The sequence below is a fragment of the Embiotoca jacksoni genome, unplaced genomic scaffold (genome assembly GCF_022577435.1).
Source record: "Embiotoca jacksoni isolate LCO1_2020_lvr unplaced genomic scaffold, fEmbJac1.0.p SCAF_1, whole genome shotgun sequence".
In the NCBI taxonomy this organism is placed as follows: domain Eukaryota; kingdom Metazoa; phylum Chordata; class Actinopteri; family Embiotocidae; genus Embiotoca; species Embiotoca jacksoni.
Genome location: NW_027185229.1, coordinates 4,362,602 through 4,384,018, shown reverse-complemented (window position 1 = coordinate 4,384,018; position 21,417 = coordinate 4,362,602). Strand labels below are relative to the sequence as shown.

At 39.6% G+C, this 21,417-nt stretch overlaps 1 protein-coding gene across 2 annotated transcripts in view; it reads left to right on the top strand.

Annotated features, from left to right (window-relative positions):
• Positions 1-19,659, top strand: part of camk1b (calcium/calmodulin-dependent protein kinase Ib) — a 36,463-nt gene extending 16,804 nt beyond the window's left edge. For both annotated transcript variants that reach the window (XM_069157193.1, XM_069157184.1), the window contains 10 exons: positions 6,338-6,469; positions 11,272-11,346; positions 12,544-12,682; positions 13,753-13,879; positions 14,072-14,147; positions 14,237-14,349; positions 15,322-15,400; positions 15,567-15,654; positions 16,382-16,511; positions 16,639-19,659. In XM_069157193.1, coding sequence (XP_069013294.1) covers positions 6,338-6,469; positions 11,272-11,346; positions 12,544-12,682; positions 13,753-13,879; positions 14,072-14,147; positions 14,237-14,349; positions 15,322-15,400; positions 15,567-15,654; positions 16,382-16,511; positions 16,639-16,736 — 1,057 coding nt within the window. In that variant the 3' untranslated portion in view covers positions 16,737-19,659. The remainder of the gene's footprint in view (positions 1-6,337; positions 6,470-11,271; positions 11,347-12,543; positions 12,683-13,752; positions 13,880-14,071; positions 14,148-14,236; positions 14,350-15,321; positions 15,401-15,566; positions 15,655-16,381; positions 16,512-16,638) is intronic.
• The last annotated feature ends 1,758 nt before the right edge of the window (positions 19,660-21,417 follow it).

The window sequence follows — 21,417 nt, the reverse complement described above, 5'->3', positions numbered from 1 at the left end:
TGCTGTTATTTAGCCTTTCTGAGGCTATTGCACGATTAAACCATTCAATCTTATTGAATGAAACAAGTCGTTGGTATCTGCAGTGGGAAGTGTTATTTGGTTATCTTGCTCACATGTTGCATTCTTATACTACATGGTTTTACATATAAAGGAGAGAGGTTGTGTTTTGGTTGCGCAGATGTTCACGTTTGAAAGTGCCACAGAGCAAAGGTGGTCTTTTTATGTTTTGGGGCCAGTCTCACAGTTGGACATCTCTGAGCTCTGGTTGGACCAGATGGCCCTTCCCCATGTCTCTCTGACCTTTCCACAGTTACAATTGTGTGATCTGTTTACATACCTTCTTGACCAACTTCTCAGCAGGACAGATGGCACCATTGGTTGGAGCTTAAAAAAAAAAGTATCTGGCAGACAGTCAAAGAAGGTCAGTTTTGTCAAACTATAACTCCATATATGGAATACTTCCTTGTTGATAACTATGCTTTAACATAGCATACTCCATATACTTGACTGTGCATTGCCCCAGACACTTGCTTAACACAGCAGATGGTAACAACAGGCAGACATTTCTCATTCGAAGACAGGTGATTCAAGTGTCTTGTCTCTTGTTTATTTCAAGAACAACCTACATGTCTTGTAACAGGAAATAGTGGTGATGAGTCCATGTGAAACTGTCAGCAATAGATACGAATGTGTTTACTGCCTTTCTTGTTATTTTTGGAAATCACGAGTTCGGCTGGTAATGTGAACACTGTGTGCATGTAACCACAGCCTCCTATAGGAAACTGCTGGTACGCCTTTGCATTTATAACACATGTGCCTGTACGTTTATTGTACAGGAGTGAGCACAAATGCAGACATAAAGGGCAGGGGCGCTCCTAATTAATTGATTTCCCCTTCGTTTGAAGCACAGAGTGAGGCATTGTGGGATGCGTACATGAAAAGGTTGCTTGTAGTGTCACCAACTGTGTATTTAAAGCAAGCAGCTCACTCAGAGACAGGAAGTGATGTAATAAAGGGAGTGAAATGAGCTAATGTTCAAACTTCTTGTTTCTGGATACAGAGTTAGTGCAAATATTTGAACTGTCTGAGGCTCCACTTGTGTCAGTCTTATTTTCTATATTTGTCAACGTACAGTTTGTCTCTCATTTCAACTCTTGTGTAAAGTATTTGCACAATGAACTTACCGTCGCCCGAACGCCCTGCTGTTTGGATAAGTGTGTCTATATTGACATACAATAGCTGTCTAATATGTGTGTGAGTGTATATCCTCTTTCTGGACACAGGTCCCATGGTGATGATGATAAGAATGTCCTGTTTGAAACAGGACTAGCTCTATAAACACAGTTGTTTACCTTATAACCCATCTGAAACCTTTGCTCGGATTAGGCTTTCAGCCAACTCACAAAATGATACACCCGTCAAACATTCGTCACAGTCCTGCGCTTCATATTTTCTGATGCTGCACTGATCCAGCGGCAAGGTAACAACCGGGGGTTTTTTTGTCGTTGTTTTTTTCCTCTCCACTCAAAGGCATTTTTGCCTTGTCTTTGACATGTTCAGGGTCAACGTGGCCTATTGGGGCGACAATTCTGTAGTGCATTAGCGTAAAAGCTATTGAGCAGCTTGCAGGACTGGGGTTTGTGTAACATCTGGCGCACTGCTACATGCAGTAGGTCACTTGGATTATCCTCATCTGTTCCATACATTACTTATAGCACAAGTATAGGGTAGTGCATTTCCACAGTCTATAGGAGTGGGTCTATTTGAGACAGGAAACAAAGCTTATGGAAGCTCCAAGTAAACTTTTTAGCATTGTATTTGTTCTGGCATGTTTTTTTTTTTTTTTGTTTTTTTTTTGTTTTTTTTCAAACATTTAAATTTAGCATTATCCTCCTACTGTCTTTTTATCTGCCTCCTCTTTGAAATCTCAAAATTAGATACTTGGATAATACAATAGTTAGGTGTTATTGTTGGTAAGCCTCATTGGCTGTAAAACTAAGAAGATCATTGCCAATGACATTATTATTATTATTATTATTATTATTATTATTATTACTATTACTATTATACCCAGAATGGACATTGCTGTTTTGGTAGAAGGCTTTATTTGTGTATTTTGTCTTGTTTGTGGTGGACAGCACACAATTTCCCAAATTTTTAATGTGAGACTTTTCAGACTTTGCGACTCTTCCCTTCTTGTGCGACTTCTTCACCACTATTGTGTAAAAGCAAAACAGGATAACTGTGAACTGTGTCAACAGCTTAACAGAAGTCCCGCAGTGTCACTTTAACAGTGTTGTGTCAGAAAACATTGCACAGCACAATAAAACTGTGCAGTTTCCTGGTATTCAGAAAGGAGGAAGTGGAGACAGTCCAATACTATTTGGTAGCAGAAAGCCCAGAGTAAAAAGCTTCTCTTCCTTATAGGCTTTGTTTTCTGCCCAGGGGGACAAGGCTTGTTGTTTACAGTCCTTTTAATCCGGAAGGCTCATCAGAATCTTCTACTGGTTACATATACATATTTGAAATAAAGTTATCTTAGATAATTAAAGTAAGGAAAGTTTGCAGTATTCTTTCACTGGACCAAGATGTGACACTAGTTTTGGTTTGCTTGCAAATTAATGAAAAAAAAATAAAAATCTGACCGTTTGTATTTAAAGATGCACTGGAGATCTCAGATTTTCCCAGTGTTTGTGTGAACCGCTGTTTGACACTTCCCCAGACCCCCTCGCTGGATGCATGGAGAATGTCAACTAAATCCTCCAGATGCTAGAGAGGAATTTGCAGCCCTGACAGCCTCCTCCACACAGCTGGACTTCTGCCAGCGCTAATGGCCTTTCTGCCACAGTTTTACTTTCTTGCTGAGATGTGACCACAAGGCTTCACTGCATGGGTAATTGTTACTGCGTTTAGGAAATAGGTTCAGTGGTCTGCTAGCTTTGAGATCAATAAACTGCGAGATCTGTCTCTCTGAATGAAAAATGTTATGTGATCAGGGATTATTTGTCCTGTAGATGTAACATCTAAATTGAATTAGTGTTCATTTTTTGCTAAAGCCATTATTCTTCGTACAGACGACAATAACTTGTGGTGGAAAGTTCAAGTGGAAATCTATTCGCATTGAATTTCATGAAATAACTAAATCCACCCTTGTTGTTTTGTCAGGAAGCCTATGTAAATACTGCTGTCATCTCAAGTTTAAGTTTTATGCCCCAAGACACATTTGATTTGCATCTCAGAATATGCATGAAAAACAGTCCATCCGCGCAGATGGAACCATATCTGTTGAAAATGTAACTACAGGATTGGCAGAATTTAGGAATCATGTTTGCTTACTTGCGGTTATTTTAAGTACGTTTTTGGCAGGTTTATATTTATATTTCCGCTCACAGACAGGGATTTAAAGATGCACATGAATTAAGTAGACGGGCATTTAAAAATCAGATGAAGTAAGCAGTTATACTGTTTGGTAAAAGGTCACTAGAAGTTGTCACTTATTTAGCCGGTGGTTGAACTTTTCGCTGTCAAAAACAATAATTCCTTCATGTAAAATAATTTCTCAAGCACACTGAGGACTTTAATGAACAGTTTGTTATCCTGATAATGGGGTCCAATTCTAAGTCTTAAAGATGGGAAAAAAAACTCACTGAAATAAAAAGCAAAAAAGGTTGCAGGTGAACTAAGAAATATGGACATATTGTGCACCATTTGGTCTGTAGATCAGTTTTCATTATTACAGGGAGGACAAATAAAATCACAGTGAGCTAAAAAGGACTGGAGGCATTAGGCTTCTATTAAAAATAAACAACTCTTATCTAACTGAACAGTCAGAGGTTGAAATGTATAAAACACCTGTTAGTTTGACTAATGGGTTTTTCCCCATAAACACAATTATAGCATTTTTATTTATACAAATTTTGTAAAAAGGGAAGGTTCTGCTTTGTTATAATTATTTAATTTGAACGCAAGTTGCAGGATTTTTCAGGATAGCTCGTCCTTTCCACTGAAGAGGACACTGCGCAAAGAGGAGCCTGTAGGTCACGTAGTTGCTGTTTCTGGTGACCCCGTGCTCTCCTTCCTCATTTGTAAATGATAATGTATCTGTAAACCTTCTGACTGGGTGGTTGTGGTTCCTTTCTGCCCACACATGCAGCTATCTGTGGCCGCAGAGATAAAAATACATGAGACATGACTTTATTTTTAAATAGGGGCTTTGTAGTTTTATACTTTCCTCAGTACCCCAGGTTCTACAGGTGGACACGTGTTTTAACATGGTGATACTGCCAACATATTTATTGGCAACCTTGTTATTAAACTGAATACTTAACAGACTGTTCCATAACCAACATGTATTCATTGGCAGTAAATTGAAGCTACTGGCACGGAGGGGTAGCACACTCTGTATTTGAATGAATGTTAATCAATAACCTCTCCCTCTATGAATCAATACAATAAAATTAAATCATGTTTCTTAATAGGTTGGTCATATTGTTCGTTTTTTAATGTGTGGCACGGAGGAAAAATCATTTGACAATTTCTTGTCGAAGCATTAGGTTGGAGATACTTTAGTTTTTCACACCACATTTGTGTAGTGTACCTTGCAGTTTGTCACCTGAAGAATGTTTTCTCTGACTTAGTTTAAGAAGTTGTATTCCAGCCATGTCTGTAAGCCAAAAGATTGCTTGTGAGCCTGTGTCCATCATTTCATATTATGACTGGGATTTTTCTGAAAACCTTAGATTTATTCAGCTTGGGTGTTGATGATGGAAAACCAAATAAATACCTGCCATCAGCAAGTTTACAGAATTTGTAAACCTTCACGTAACCAACATATCGGTCATAAGGTGTCCAGTGACACAAACAATTGAAACTCATAAACATAACTAAATCTGTCCAATCTCTTACAGTCCATCCCGAATGACGTGAACACAGTATTTCATTTGGGTTAAATTTCTGAATGCGTGTGTGCCCAGTTTGCCTCAGCCAGATCTATACCTTGTGTATATGGAATAAAAAAAACCAAAGAATAATAGCATACCATTTTTTTATGTAGTATTATTTGAAATATCTCTGAATTTACAGTAGAATAATAGGAATCAAAATGATATCTCATCATTGTAAACTCTCCCACTGTGTTACGAGCATGGTATTATATATACATATATGTTATGTTCACAAATTTTCTTTTTTTTTGTCTAGCAACAAAATGTTTTTGTTACTGCCATTTTTGTTTTAATTTTTTTTTTTTTTATCAGAAATCATCAGTCTTCACAGCTTTAAACAGTTACAATATTATATTATATCAAATAGACTGAAAAAATATTTTGTTCACACTGAAAGATCAGACAATAAGAAGGCCACTGTAGCAGGCCGGCTAACTTGGCGTTATCCTAACCTTCAACATCCTCTCTGTACATCGTCTCATTGCTGTTGTATTGTTGTATTACTAATCCTACTAGTATGACAATAGGTTGTAGGCTTTAATTGTGGGTCATGATTTTATACAGTTGTCATCCAGCTTTGGAGCTGAGTCAGAAATCTTGGTTCTGTTTGTCAAAATGCCAGAGGTTAAATGAAATGTCTGCTTCCGCTGTTAAATGGGTCATGGGAAAATGCAGAAATTCTTCTGCTGCTTTGAGTTCTCTTGTTTTGATTGTTGTCGGTCGGGAAGTGTAGAGAGAGGAAAAGGGAAAGACATCTAATGTGTACCGTGGAAGGCGTCAGGCAGGAGCTGAGCATGCATTATCATGTCACAGCATAGCACTGCAGTATTAGTCTGACAACACATTAAAACACATTACATATTACGTGATTATGTTACTTCTTTTGCACAAATATGCTAAAATGAATCATGCATGGAGTTAGGGACAGTATTATGTCTGACACTGAAAACGACATGTCATTTTACAGTGTTTTTCACAGGATGAAAATGTATACTGTAGATATCCACTTGATTGATGGGCATCACTTGAAACTAGAAAGCATTTTTGGACAGTATCAACTTGTATCACCAAGATAAGCCTCAGCATTTGTTTATTAATGCTTCCAAAATCCTCCCACTGTCTTGTAGTCTCTCCAAAACTTGACTCAGCAACCCAAAGACTTAAGGCGGAGGCTGACGTTAAAAATATACACAATCTGGTACCAGCAGGCTCAAATTTCCTCCAGCACTTAAATATTTGTTTCTAAGTTATGACAAAAGTGAGGCCAAGTTAACATCAAAGCCAGACTTTCCTTTTTCTCTACAATATCAGTGGTTCACGTGAAGAGCTCTGTCTGAGCTCCCAATAATGAATGGACTGAGGCTGACCCACTGACCTGTGTGTTTGTGTTTCAGGGGAGCGTTCTCGGAGGTGGTCTTGGCTGAGGAGAAGAGGACCCAGAAACTGGTGGCTATCAAGTGTATCCCCAAGAAGGCATTAGAAGGCAAAGAAAACAGCATTGAGAATGAGATAGCAGTCCTGCACAAGTAAGTGGATGTCTGAGTTGGGAATTTAGCCTTATTTGGACTCCATATTTCTATATTTATGATATATAGTAAAATATAAAATTTTAAACCTGTCTGAGTTGAAAAAAATGAACCATTTGCCTGCATCTGAAATACTAGCTACAAGGTTCAAGATGGTTAATTTTTTAGTACTGTATCTCCATTACTGCACCATGTCAGTTGTATCACATTACTACTGTAGCTCATATATATGTACTGTTGTAATATGATAGATGGCTGTATGACACGTGTGATACATCATATTGAGCTTCATTTTACTTTCAACCGAAACCCTTTGGGACACTTTTCTAGACATAACTTGTTTGCAAATATGATAATGAATAATGCACCCAAATGCAATCACACCTACCAGCAGAGCTGCACATGGTTCCTCCTCACCTAGCTCTTCCACATGTTTTGCTTCTATCTTCGCAGGAAATAAAATGTTTTATCGTATATAAGAAAAAGGAAGTGACAGTACCACGGTTTGTAACTGTGGAGTGCTTCAAACGCACCTTTCTTTGAATGTGGGGATTTACAGGCCACTGTGAAAATGGCTGATCTACATTGGGTCCCAAGTTATTTTTAGAGCTCTTGTTGCCTGGGTTACAGGAGACACAACTCCAGCCAGTATACAGCTCTGATCCCTCCTGAGGTGAGGATGGTGGAATGAGAGTGTGGGGGGGTTAGTTAGCAGTTCGGTTAACAATTTTGACAAATTGGGTGAAAGGAGGTAAACTTGGCTTTTGAATCGTGGCTAGCTCGACCCCAAGTTTGTCTGGACTCCAAGAAAGGTTTCATTAACACACCATCTCACCCTCAGTACACACAACAGGAGACGGTCTGAGTGTGTATTTAAAAGGTAAAATATACTTTTACAGTGGTCCAAATGATAAAATATAATGCAGAAGGTGTTGCTTGTAGTACATAAACCCACATAAAATGGGAAACAAAATGACCTCAAACCCCAAATGGTGGAAACATTTTGACATTTCTGTTAGTTTCATCCAGCTGTTTGTATATAGATGAATGGAAACGATTATGCAAAATGATTGTAATCATCTTAAATAATTGCAATCAGGTGAAAATGAGTTGTGACAGGCCTTAGTGTAGGGTAACATCATTTTGTTTGGTTTAAATGTCATGTAATCACCAGAATAACATTTATATTTCCCTTCTTTGGATTATTTAGTCTAGTTGAAGGTTAAATTACATCAAAACCGGACTCAGAGTCTGCCTGAAGTACTGATAACACGAAACCGATCTTAGATGTAAATGTTGAATATCAATTGTTAACATTGTACTTACCATAAATTAAACTTAGTCTCACTGTGCAGTCGAACAACACTGGAGATTTACAGCAAAGTAAACCTGCTCTCCTGTTTTTGACACAGCTGTCGCAGGACAAATTTATTCTTTAATAAACATTGTGACACGACGTTATGTGTGCCGCTGTGGCTCTGCTTCCACTTCCTGTGAGGCCCGGGCCAGACCCGTCATCCCGACCGTTCTTTAATGACTCTTGTTACGTCTGTCACTAAATTTAATGATGTTTATTCAATGTTTCCAACCTGAGCAACGCACTTGTAATAATGTTTTGATTTGAATGGCATAGAAGAAGTCAATTTATCGTCACTTGGGTGCGTTATGGCCAAACTAGCGCGCAGACAGACGATTCTATTTCCTGTTTGGCTTCTCTATTTTCTCTTCCTGATTATTCTTTGTGCGATGGCTGCTGGCTCTTAAATGTGTCTGTGTGATCATCACTCTGTTTGGCTGGCTGTTCATCTTCTTTCAGTTTTATCTAGACCAAACATTTACTCAAACACAGACATTTGCAAAAAGAATGACTAATCACACTCTTCAAGTCATTTGTAGTCGTGCCAATCACAGGAATTTGTGTGAAGTTGCTCTCCTACTCTTCTGCAAATCTGAAAAGATTTGTTACAGCGGCTGCATATCACACCTGAAACATGTCTTTGAGATAGAAATGTCAAGTGGATCCATCCCTCTTAATCTCGGGCTCCCAAAAAGTGTTTAAAAGACGACAAGTTAGTATCTGACACCTTTTGCTACAAGCAGCAGATGACGCATACAGCGAGTCCCGTGATTGTATACTCAGCTTCTTTATGTCAAACAGAAGACTTTGTTGCCCCAAGTTACTGCTTAGACAAACAAGTTGTGGGACACAGGAAATTAATAACTCAATATGAGAAAATGTTTATATAAAATGTTTAATTCTACACATACGTCCAATTTGTATTCCAGCTCCTGCAGTGACCTAACTCTAAAACATGTAAACCAGACACACCCTTTCTAAAAGGGGGAACAGAGGAACATTTCTGTTGGAGAAACTTGATTCTTTTCACTTTAAACTCATTATCTCTGTGAGTAAAGTAAGGCAGAAATTTGTTTCTGAAGAAACACTCGATAGAAACAATAGGACATGTTAAAAAACACGTCTTCCACCACAGCAACTTTCAGATGCTGCAGATATCGTAAGAAGCTTTCATTCATTCATTCACGGCTGGCCCACTCAGTGCTCTGGCAATACAAATAAATAAATAATATTTGTCTCAGCTATGAGCGAAAACATTAAAGGCAAATGTGTGAAAAGTTAAAATTGTAATTTCAGAGGAGCTGCGCACAGATTTTGCAAAAATGCAAAATGTTTTACAAATAAATCCAAAATTATTTCAGAAACTTGGCAAATTGTGGTTTTAAGAATCTGCTAGTTTGATCCAGCTGTCAAATGTAGTCGTGACTTGCTGCAGAGTAAGCAGCTCTGTTCTCTAATTTGCTGACTCCGATGATCTGATGCCCTGTTAGGCCCACGGCTGCTGACAGGGGTCAGCAAACCACTCGCCCTGAATAGATATGCAAGCTCTCTGACAATCACCGCGGCTGCTGCTCACCATAGTTTCATCAACACACACGCACGCACGCACGCACGCACGCACACACACACACACACACACACACACACAGACAGGATGTTCACTTCAACTCTCTGACAATCACCGCGGCTGCTGCTCACCACAGTTTCATCAACACACACACACACACACACACACACACACACACACACACACACACACACACACACACACACACACAGGATGTTCACTTCATGTTCTGGACCTTCTGTAACTGCGTGTAATGCTTGAGCTCTTATGTGTTCACGTGTCTGCTCAATTTTAATCCATCATTCAACCTTCACCGGGTCCGAGTCTCCTTCCGCACCGAGCTAAGAAGGTGTCCATGCATTGTTACAATCTGGATCAGAGTCATTGCTGTAATCCAACATGAGGTCAGGCAGACACACACACCTTCCGGTACATCCCCGACACGTGGCCTTGTGTTGTCTTTGTCTTCCTACCTTCAACTCAATAACCTTCAAAGACACTTAGACTGACACGCAAACATGTCAAACATGATGGGATGTAGAGACAAAATCAGAAAAGTATGAAAGTTGGAGCTAAAGGTTGCACATGGAAATTTTTACCACTGGTGGCACTATGGAGCAATATTTTTATGAGTCGGTCCCATAGACTGTATATAAAAGTGGACGTAGCTTCTGGGTCTGAAAAATGAGGCAAAGCAACATCGCTAAAAACTGTAATACCACCGAGTGCCACAAGGGGTCGGCTCCAAAAAAACCTACGGCGCCATATACTCCCATTCAACTTCCTTCATGAAATACAAAATCAATACACTGTCAGCTAAAATTCCTTCTTATTATTTTTCTGGCACTCCATTTGAAAATAATCGTATCATTAATTAGATATCAGGCCTCGGAAAGATGTGTTTTTTAGGGTGTGTCTGTCTGATGGACAGGCCTGTGGTGCGGTCAGGTTTTCGCTATCGGTGGGTGGAGCATAGCGTCCTTGGGTTTGCAATTAGATCGAGTCAGATCCAGCGCTCCCTCCTCCCCAGCTCAGTCATCTCTGGCTCCAGAGGCCAGAAATAGAAACTATTCGAGAAAATATAATTGTGATAATATAAACAGCCGATCTGCCTAATTTTTTGGCTACATTCAAATCACTAATATTTTGACACAACTAGGCTAATCTGAATGTTATGGTGGTGTTGTCTGTAATATGGTGCAAACAAACAAGAATCAATTGTTTGACAGAACCTGATTGCTAATGTTAGAATATAAATGAGCGGGGGGTTCTTGTGCCTACTAAGTTCGGTCCTGTGGGTGTTGATACCAGTGCTGATAAACCTGTTTTGTGGTGCAATGGTAAAATGTTTTGTATAAAATAATAACTGATAAATAGACGACAGTGTCACTCAATATCCAGTGTAAATATACACTGCGTGAAACCTTGACCCATTTTGATAAAGGTGATGCATTGAAACACAAATGAAATGTTTAGAGCATGTGTATGAGACGCATGTTTTACATAATGGCGCTGTGGTCACGGTACATGCTGCTTACAACACCAATCTTGATCTGGTGAGTCATTTTCTCGCCCCGTCACTGCACCCACGGGTCTCAAGGGGCAGCAGAACACAGAGTTCAGCCAATTAGGGAAACTGCATGCCACCACACAGCGGAGCCTCCAGTAAAATACACAGTGTCCCAGCCTCACCTCCAGACGGACATTTCAAACCCAAATGAAGGGAGTCTCAGTTATTTTTTTAATGAAATGAACACATACCATTTTTGCTAAGTGCAAAGTGGTAATTTCTAAATACATTAATTTCTATCCATGTTATAAGAAGAAGAACAGAATGAATAACTTCTTGACTTCTTTTTCTTTTCTCCCTCCTCACAGGATCAAACACGCCAACATTGTGTCTCTGGAAGAGATATTTGAGAGTAAATCACACCTCTACCTTGTCATGCAACTGTGAGTATTCACGTATGTGTGTGATTTCCTCTGTGTGTTTCAGACTGCCTACTTGTGCTATCTCCCACACACTGCTGTCACATGCCATTAGCTGCACTCTGTGTGTCTTCATGCACATGTGAGTGTGTTACAGAGACATAAAAACACTACTACGCCTACTCCTGAGCAGCAGTGGGGAGTTTGCCCCCACACCGCAGCCTGTCAGCGTCCCACCCACCTGCAACTCCTGAAATGTCAGAGAGAGAGAGAGAGAGAGAAAGAACCAGACAGGACAGACCAGGATCAGGAGCACTGTTAACTGGGAGACTAAAGAAAACCTGAATCATTTATGCATTAGTAACGGTCCAATCAGAGAAGTGAAAGACAGCCAAGGAGAGTTGTTGGTGGTTGTTGTGTTTTTTTTATGTCCTCATAATAGTCTTTTTTGAACATAAAATACATATCGTGTTCATCTTGATTTATGGGTGCTCACTCCAGATGATTTTAGTTCTAACTTTGCCCAACAACATCAAACAAATGTCGTCAGGAGATATATGCAGGAAAAGAAATGCATCATGACGGAACTGAAAGTCTGGGCATCGTGACATCGGGGACGGTGTTGACAACCGAGTTATTAAAAGCAGACCGACTCAGTTTTCTGCAGACGGCTTGTACTAACAACCAAAAACCCCAAAACAAGACCCCAATGCCTCAGACCTTTTTTTTTTTTTTACCCCTTCTGTTCTCCTTTTTTATCCTCTGCTTTCAAGCTGTGTTAAAATATCAAGGGTGTGTTTATATTATCAGCTCAAACAAACCTCTTCATGCTGTTGGCAGATGTTCTGTATGTAGAGTGGAGTCTCCATCTAGTGGTTATAATCCAGCAGACATCATCACAGTGTATCAGGGTTTCTGCTGGAAGTTTTTCAGCCCTTTCCACTGAAGCTTATTGAATAGTTTTTTTGTTCATTTATGACACTGCGTAGCAGTAGCAGCTTCATCAGATGTATTGTAGCCATTATTAATTAATTCCACTCATTGACACGTTTCTTTTGTTCAAGTTAGTCGGGCTTATGGCCCTTTTCGTACTTCATCTTTCTTCTTCTCTGTTGTTCCTTAATTTGCACATTTAAAATTTCAGTCCTGTCTTTCCATTTTTTTCCCCGTATTTCTAAAAAACTTTTGACTTGACTTCACCTGGTGAATCTTTTTGTCCAGGGTGTCTGGCGGGGAACTCTTCGATCGTATCATAGAAAAGGGCTTCTACACAGAGAAAGATGCCAGTAAGCTCATTCAGCAGATTCTGGATGCTGTCAAATACCTTCATGACATGGGCATTGTGCACCGCGACCTCAAGGTCAGTCGGGGGTCAGAGAAACAAATGAAAAGTGTTTTGATATGACATGTGGTGCTGAATTTGAGTCGAGTCTTTTGTTATTTGGTTGTTTTTAACAGTTACATTTTTAAATATATATATTTTTTGTATTTATCTGCAGTTTTAATTTGTATTATTTTCTGTTTTTTTGTAATTAATGTTCATTCATTTATAATTCACAACTGCTTATGGATGAATTAATAGCGCCTTAGGAGGATTTTTAAACTTGGAGTGCAGAACTTTTGTTTCCCCCGTCTGCCAATAAGAGTAATTACAAAAACTCGTGCTCTGCCGTTGCCTACTCCATCACTACTGTTGCAGCTGTGAAAAAAAAGTAGATACATTGATTGAATATGAGCTTTACAACCCCCATGAAATGACTTGATTTACGACCAGAATTTGATCTACATAACATTTGGAAGGTCTGGCAATAAAATACATATATTTTATTACGGTTCCAGTTACCATATGGCTAAACCAGAGGTTAGCTGGCTCAGCTGCAGGGTATGGCCAGTATGCTTTCATCCTGTTAGTGTAGAAATATTTTACCAGACACCAGATTAAAAGCTTTATATACTGTAAAATACAAAAGGCATGTCTGGCGGTGGTCGGCTTAATCAGTATTGTGTGAACTCGTTTCAAGGCCTTAAATGTAAGGCATGTTCAGTTATTTGTAAAAGTCCCGTTCTATAAGTTCAACTTAAACAATAAATGCTCTAAAACTATTTTTCGAGTTTTCCATGTCCTAAATATGCGAAACCAAAAATATGTCAGATGTGACAGAAACCTTGTGTTCAGTCAGACTTAAATCATGTCTGTAGTTTTCCATTATAGTGTGGCTTTACTGATAGTAAACAAAAGTAAGCTTAAGTGTTATCAATGTAATCCTGTTCTCACATCATGATCATATAATGGATATTAGTGGTTATGTGTGCATGTGATGATGCAGAAAGTGTGTTTGCGTCTGTGTTTTCAGAAAAGACTTTGCATGCTCTTGTATGATGGTACTTTATTCACATCCCCGGTTTTTGTTTTGTCCCTCCAACTCGCAGCCAGAGAATCTGCTGTACTACAGCATGGACGAAGACTCCAAAATCATGATCAGTGACTTTGGTCTGTCGAAAATTGAGGGCTCCGGCAGCGTGATGTCGACGGCCTGTGGAACACCTGGATATGTTGGTAAAGGACTCGGATACCGACTTAAACTAGGAAACAATTTTAAACTACAGTTTCATTTCTGAAATTTAACGAAAAATGGGTATAAAACTAAATTGCATAAAAGAAGACATAAAATATGCTGAATATGTATCAGTTAGTCAGACCAACATACTCTGTATAACAGGCTGTATCCTGTTGTCTTCTCTCTTTAAGCCCCTGAAGTTCTGGCTCAGAAACCCTACAGTAAAGCAGTGGACTGCTGGTCTATTGGTGTCATAGCCTATATTCTGTAAGTACTCCGACTTCAGAAGTGGTATATCTTCCTGATGGGATTCTCCCAGTAGAAAATTCAACTTTAAACTGTCATCTGTGTTTCAGGTTGTGTGGTTACCCTCCGTTCTACGACGAGAACGATGCCAAACTGTTTGAACAGATCCTGAAAGCAGAATATGAGTTTGATTCTCCTTACTGGGACGATATCTCTGATTCAGGTAGAGTGCTTATCACACTATTTTCCTTCAGTCTTGTTATAAAAGAATGAGGCAGACTTTTCACAGAGAACTCGTTGGAACTGTTATTTTTTTGAGCTGCATGATCAAGTCAAATTCGCAGCAGCAACACATCCTTTACATTAACAACTTCTTCAGGTTAGTTTTGTTTTCGAGTTCCTGATAAATCTATTTGAGGAAGCATCACCCCGATTTACTGACAAGCCTTACTTTATCACACAGGAGGAGGTCAGCCACCCGACAAGAGAAATTTCCTCTCTGATATTTGGTGATGTCATTCTTTCAATCACAACCCAAAGCTTGCGATCATCTATGAGGGGGGAACACAGACTTCAGATTGCACATGTTTGGGAAAATCCTCTCATCTCCTCTCACATCATATCAAGACATAACATAGAAAATGTCATTGCACAAATGTCAGAAAGCTTTCTCCTGAAAGAAAGCTGAATACTCTGAACAGCTGTCACATTGATGTCAAGCACTCCTGTCTGCAAAAAAAAAAACAGAGCTTTGTAGAAGGAAACAAGCCAAGAAGAGAATTTTCCATCTCTGCATCAAACAGCAACAACCTGTTGCAACAACCCACTAACATACCTGACACTTCTCACCTTGAACAACTCCTGAGTATAAGACGGAGACCATCTCTTTCTCAGTGATGTTTCAAGTCACAAGCCAAAGCAATAATCCCATGCTGATTTTTCCAAGTCTTGGTTCTTGGTCTGGGTCCCTGTTTCCCTGCCGTGGACGAGGATGACTCCAACTTTCCGAACAAATTATATAACTGATGCATCCGCCAATTTTCTGTCATTTGCAATGCTGAAGCATTTGCTTTATTGCACACTAAAAAACTGTTACATAAATTAGCTGGATCCAGTTTCAGAGTGAAATTATAGATACACGGACTCCAAATACTTGGATAATATCAACTCTTTTAATGTGTCTATTTCACTACAGCTAAAGACTTCATAGTGCATCTGATGGAAAAGGACCATAACATACGTTACACCTGTGAGCAGGCTCTGCAGCACCCCTGGTACGACTCGTGTACTCTCAGTCATGAATGCAAAGAGTTCTGTTGTCTGAAAACCGTAATACTTAAACTTCAGTGTTCAGATTGAAAACTTAAATGTTCTCCTTGGTTAACTGTGACTGTGTGTGTATGTGCACTCCCTCACACGTTTCCCTGTTTCCTCTCTCAGGATTGCGGGGGATACGGCCTTGGATAAGAACATTCATGAGTCTGTCAGTGCTCAGATCAAGAAGAATTTTGCTAAGAGCAAGTGGAAGGTAAGTCAGACTGCCAGTTTATTTTGGATGGTCTTAATTTAAAAAAAAAAAAAAAAATGCATTTTTCATTTCCCTTTTAGCATACAGGGAGAGAATGCAGTTTAGCTATGTGGTGGTGGGGCATGGTTTGCCGGTCAGCTGCAGGTGGGAGAGATAGTGGGAGTGGTTCAGGGAGGGAGGTAATCCGCTCAGTTGTTTGGTCCAGTGTAACAAGCCTTGTTACCGTGCGTCCCAGAGACAACACCGAGGCTTGTCAACACAAACAATCTTTGATTTAGTCCAACTATAACAGAACAACAATAATCAGTCGCTGGTTAAGTGTGCTCGACGGGACCTGCCCTGAGCAAACACAACGCCAGCGTCCGTAGCCTACAGCCTCACAGTCCTTCCAATGTCAGGGCCCCGTCCCAGCGTACTACTGCCGATATATATAGGGAGAGGGGGTAATCAGTGAACACCAAACGCCTGAGCTAATTACCTCCCTCCCTGGCACCGTTTCCTGAATCCTTCCCACCATCTCGCCCTCTTACAGGGACTTCAGGAATCATCTTTTGCAATACTTTGCAATCACAATTATCAGATTAAAAGTCCCACCTTATTTATTTTCAACTTTTAGAAATTAAACTTCCTTAAACCTAAAAGATTTAACCTAGTTGGTCCTAATTAGTCAGCATGAGTCACGTGCATGACATCCTACTGTTCTTGAAGGTCCATTTCTCTTTTGCAGCAAGCGTTCAATGCCACAGCAGTGGTTCGTCACATGAGGCGTCTCCAGCTGAGCACCGGTCAGGACGGCTCCAACCCGGCCCTGCCCGGTCCGTGCCGAGCTCATCTACTGATGCCAGAGGAAGATGCAGGTACCAGCTGTGTTGCTGTGCATTAGTTTACATGCAGTAGTGTCACATCATCTCTAGTGTAATATATTTCACTGCCTTTGTTGTGTGATAACTACAGCACTGATGGTATCTGCTTTCTGTCTCTCAGAGGCTTGTTGTGAGGGAGGGTGCACCCAGAACGTGGACAGCGGTGCAGACTCTCTATCCAGCTGCACCTACCGCTGCCACCCAACCAGCAGGGTGTGAGCCTTACCTGCTCCACTTACCTGTCTAACCAGTCCCAAGTCACTGTCCAATTTTAACCCCCTCGGTGGAACCAGAGGCGCCGTCTCCCCCCTTATCTGGTTAGGAATACAGCGTCATTCCAACCTCTCGCCTGCAGGGGGAGCAAGCCTGTCCAGCCTGAGAAGGAAGACATAAAATGAGTTGAAAAGGAGGAGGAGGGAGACTTGATGGGTATGATGATGATGCACCAGAGCAGATCGTTTTTGGGGTGGGCTGAAACGTGGGAGAGGATCCCAAGCAAGGGAGGGGGAAGATAACCTCCTCCACCCGCATGTCTGGGCGGTTGTTTTTGTCAAAGCAGGACAGAGCTTGTTGGACACTGTTTCTATTATTGATTTTTTTGATTTAACCTGTCTCTGTTTGCTTTCTTGTTTTGTATGTTTTTGTGTTGTCTTTCAAACCTTCTACTGTTAGACTTCAGAGTGTAAATCCAGAAACAGTATCTGCATGATCAGGAGAAAATGTCCCAACGCATGTTTTTGTTATCTTTAATATACATCTTGTTGCAGAAATGTCTCGGCGTCAGAACGATGGAGCATTTTGTTATGTTGCAGCATTTGAAACGAAACAGGGTCAAATCTTGTAATATTACTGGTCTGCGTTCTGTGTTTTTAAGTCATGCTTTTAGACAGTAAGCGACAGAATAGTTTATGCAATGAAAATTGATCTATGTAGCCTTTCTTGTGGCATTTCCATGCAGTGGTTGGGCTCTTTGAGAGAAAAAAGCTTCTCCCTTCTCTTTTTTTTTTTTTTTTTTTTTTTTTTTTTACCCTAAACCTCTTTAACCACTTGAGCACAGGGATTTATTTTTGTCTAAGGTGCCTTTAGGATATACAGTGTGATGGGTTTATCGGTGATGGGTAGCTTCTGAAAAGTGTTGTCTCTGTCTGCAGAGCTGTTGCAACACAAAGTCTCTCTGTAACTTCATATTTTGTACACGTCACATTTTCATCTTTAAAATGCAGTTTTTCTCCAAGATCTGTAATCTCAGATTGGAGGCCTGCACAAAAAATTTAAATGAAAAATCTGTATGAGAATAACTAACATCAATGTTACAAAATGAAATGGTAAATCAACAGTCATGTTGCTTAGAAAACTGATATCTACAAGTGTTTTCAGCCGTCTTTCAGGCTAGACTGAATAAGAATAAGAGCACATTGGCTGTGTCGATGCAAAAAAACTAAATTAATATATATCTGTCACCAAGTACTGTGCTGGTGCTGTCCGTACAATTAAGGTACATTTCCTTCACATGCAGCCTGTTTAGAAAGAACCTAGAGGAAAAAATATGCATCAGACTGGCAGACTTCATCTTCACTTTTCACCCATCAGTCCTTTTTATGTCGGTGCATAAAGAGTATATGCTTCACATTCATACTTTCATTCATTCAAATCCCTTTAAAAACATGCATGGAGAAACACACAGTGGTGTCGGTCCTTTTATTGGCCTTTAAAAAGAATCTTACCATGTACATTTCGGACAATTGTGTGTTATTTAGATTTCTATTTACCATTCTTTTGTATCACATGTAGTGGAACTTTATGCAAATTTATCTAAATAATCTGTGCTTGATGCTCTGTTACAGTGACTGTCCTTGGTGGCTCACAGCTCAGTGAAAGTTAAGATCTTACACTGACGTGAGCTTCACTCGGCCTCTGATCACTTCCTTTGATCCTTCAAAAATTCAGGATTCCTGTTTAAGCTACTCATTCTCTCTCTGATATAACAGTAATGACGTTTGGTACTGATGTATTTGGTTCTAATCACATGTTTGCATGATGTGGCATGAAAATTGTGAATATTTCTTAAGTTGTGATAATGTTACAGCTGCCAAAAGACGAGCGCTCGTAAAAGGAAAGATTTTTTTATTTTTTTAATGTTTTAGTCTAATTTAAAATCCTGTCATGCAGACAAGTAAAGAGCAGCAAACATTGTAAAAGAGTTAAAAAAGATAAAGAAAGTTTAATGTGCTGCTTAAAAAATATTTGTCAGCTTTATTCAGCTATCTGCTGGGTAGGCGTTGTAGCGTGTTTTGGACAGTATTGCAGCTGGTGACTCCAAATTGTATTTAAAAGTAAATTTTCAGTGTGAAGTGTTTTTTATATCATGAGTTACTGTGACAGAGAAACCACCCAAGAAGCAAAGGGAATCGTGGAGGCAATTGTAATCCAGTCTTATTGATGTCGACAGATTCACTACATCTCCTGCCAACGAAAACAGCTTTTCTAATTTGATTCATTGCCATAAATGCTGATCATTGGTCTTGTCTCCTCCATTCTGACTTTGCTCGTGTACTTTGTTTGTTACACTTACTGCAGCTTCTTGTAGATTCAACACCCTCAATGTAATTCCAAATCCCCTAAACCCCTAATAACAAATTTAATTCAAGGCAAAAGCTAGTGAGGGTAAGATAATGGTTTGTTTTGATGAACAAATAAAAATAACTGAAAAAAAACCTCCTTGAATGCTATTAGTTGGTTTTGTACTGAAGCAAGTGATGATGAAATAAAGATTTAGGTAGAAGAAGTCTACTGATTTCATCCACAGAGGTGCTTAACTAGAGGGTGCTTTTCTAAGATGCCACTGCCATTCTAGAGGAAAGAATTCATGTGAATGTTTCTCATTTGATTTTCTCATTATTTGCTTATAGAGAATGATCAGCGTGTGATAAGATTTGTTGTACAAATAAGTATTTGTACCAATAAATATGTTGCCTTTTAATAAATGCTATTTCGGGCTACAGTACCTACTGTATACACAGATGCACAATGCATCATGGGTTGTTGAAAAGTGACTATTGCTTAGTGTGAAAGCCAGTGACTTTTGTGGTTGGAACACATTTGTAAGTGAAACATACATTAAATTTCCTGTCTATGCATTACAGACCTGTCTGAGTTCATTTGTAAAAGAGACAAAATGCATGTTATATGCTTTCATTATTACTGTTTAACAATATAATCACAGTTCCTCTCAATCTTGGCAAACTATTATTTTAATATCTTAACTAAAGTTTAACTAATTGCTGCATTTTAATTATGCAAGAAACAAGTTTTTGTCAGAAAACTGCTCGGATGAAAAGTTAAAACGATACAATGGGAGTGACGCTTTTCTCAATGGTGAAATTCTGCAACAGTTGATCTCATGAAATAGTTTTGTGGCTTGAGAGGTTTGTCATGAATGTTAATTTCATAGTCTGCTACATGAGGTCTCCTTCGTCTTCTACAAGGAATGCTGGGTAATTGAGGCTTGTGGTTTGGCTGCTACAGTGCTGTACTGAAGGAGAGCGGAGAGGGTGAGAGAGTCTAGTGGTCAACCTCATCCAGGAGACCGTAGACAAGAGTAAAAATTATGTGGTCAAACCAGGAACAAGGGATTGATTCAAAATAATGGGGGAGAAACTGCACGGATCACAAGATAAAAAGTGCTGAAAGATGCAGGCGGTGTTTAGACGTGAAAGAGTGGAAAAAATTAGGTGGAACATGTCCAAGAGTGAAACCTTGCACCATTGTAGGACGTTAACACTAAAGCAAGGATGGACCCAGAAGACAGTAGGCCTGCAGTTTTAAAGATATATAGTATCATATGTGGATTCAATTTGTCTGCAAAACAAAAACAGCAGCTCGCTGATGAAGATTGTGCTTAGTCCGCATCCTCCTCGCAGCATGCGCTGCTGTTGCCCATGCTTGCATGGAATGTGAAACAGAGACTTAATGCAGTGATGAGCCAAAAGTGAACAACACCGGTCTGACAGACTCAGCCGCTTCATTATCAAGTTGATTTATCTGAGTAAGTTTAAACCTTTTACAAGCATTGGAAGCAATTTGCTGATGTGGAAGTCTGCAGAGATTTATGAAGTGGTCGGTGTCATGTGAACAGGGCACAAAATCGCTAACGCTGTGAATTCCTAATGCAAACAGTGCTCCAAATGGAGTCAAAAATGCATAAAAGTTTGACTAGTGTAAAGAAATGCTTTAAATCTTCTTGTGGAATGAAGGTTTATTTCCACATTTATATTGACAGAGATGATATGGCTATTGTGATTATACAGAAAATCCCCAAATTTGTTTACACCTGCCAAAGGTTGCCCTCATGCAGAACATGAGCTTTTAGCTCAATAATAATGTCAGCTGCTAACTTGCTCAAAATGACAATGACAACACAGTGTTAACGTCAACATGTTTCCATTGTCAGGGGGGTGTAATCCATTTTCACCATCTTAGTTTAGCATGTTATAATGCAGTGCACACACAGAGATCAGCTGATGGAAATATCACTGTTTTGCAGGAATTCTGTCATAAACTAAAGTTGTGGACAAATTGACAAATGATGACCTGATGATGGCACTAGATAAAAAGATAAGGGGTCACCACAATGCCACAGTTCATCCTGAAGGGAATTTTATGGCAACCGACCCGAAGTGGTAGACCAACTGACAGACTGACATATGGAGCCCAACCAAGACTGGATTTTTGGGACTGATGCCGATCCTTCTGTGGTTATGAAACAATTTTGACATTCATGACAATGGTGGCAGGATATTTTACATTTTAATGTCCACACTGACATCATTGCACTGAAACAGCACACTTTGCTGGGAACTTGATAATTATATATAACTATATAACAAACACAAATAGAACA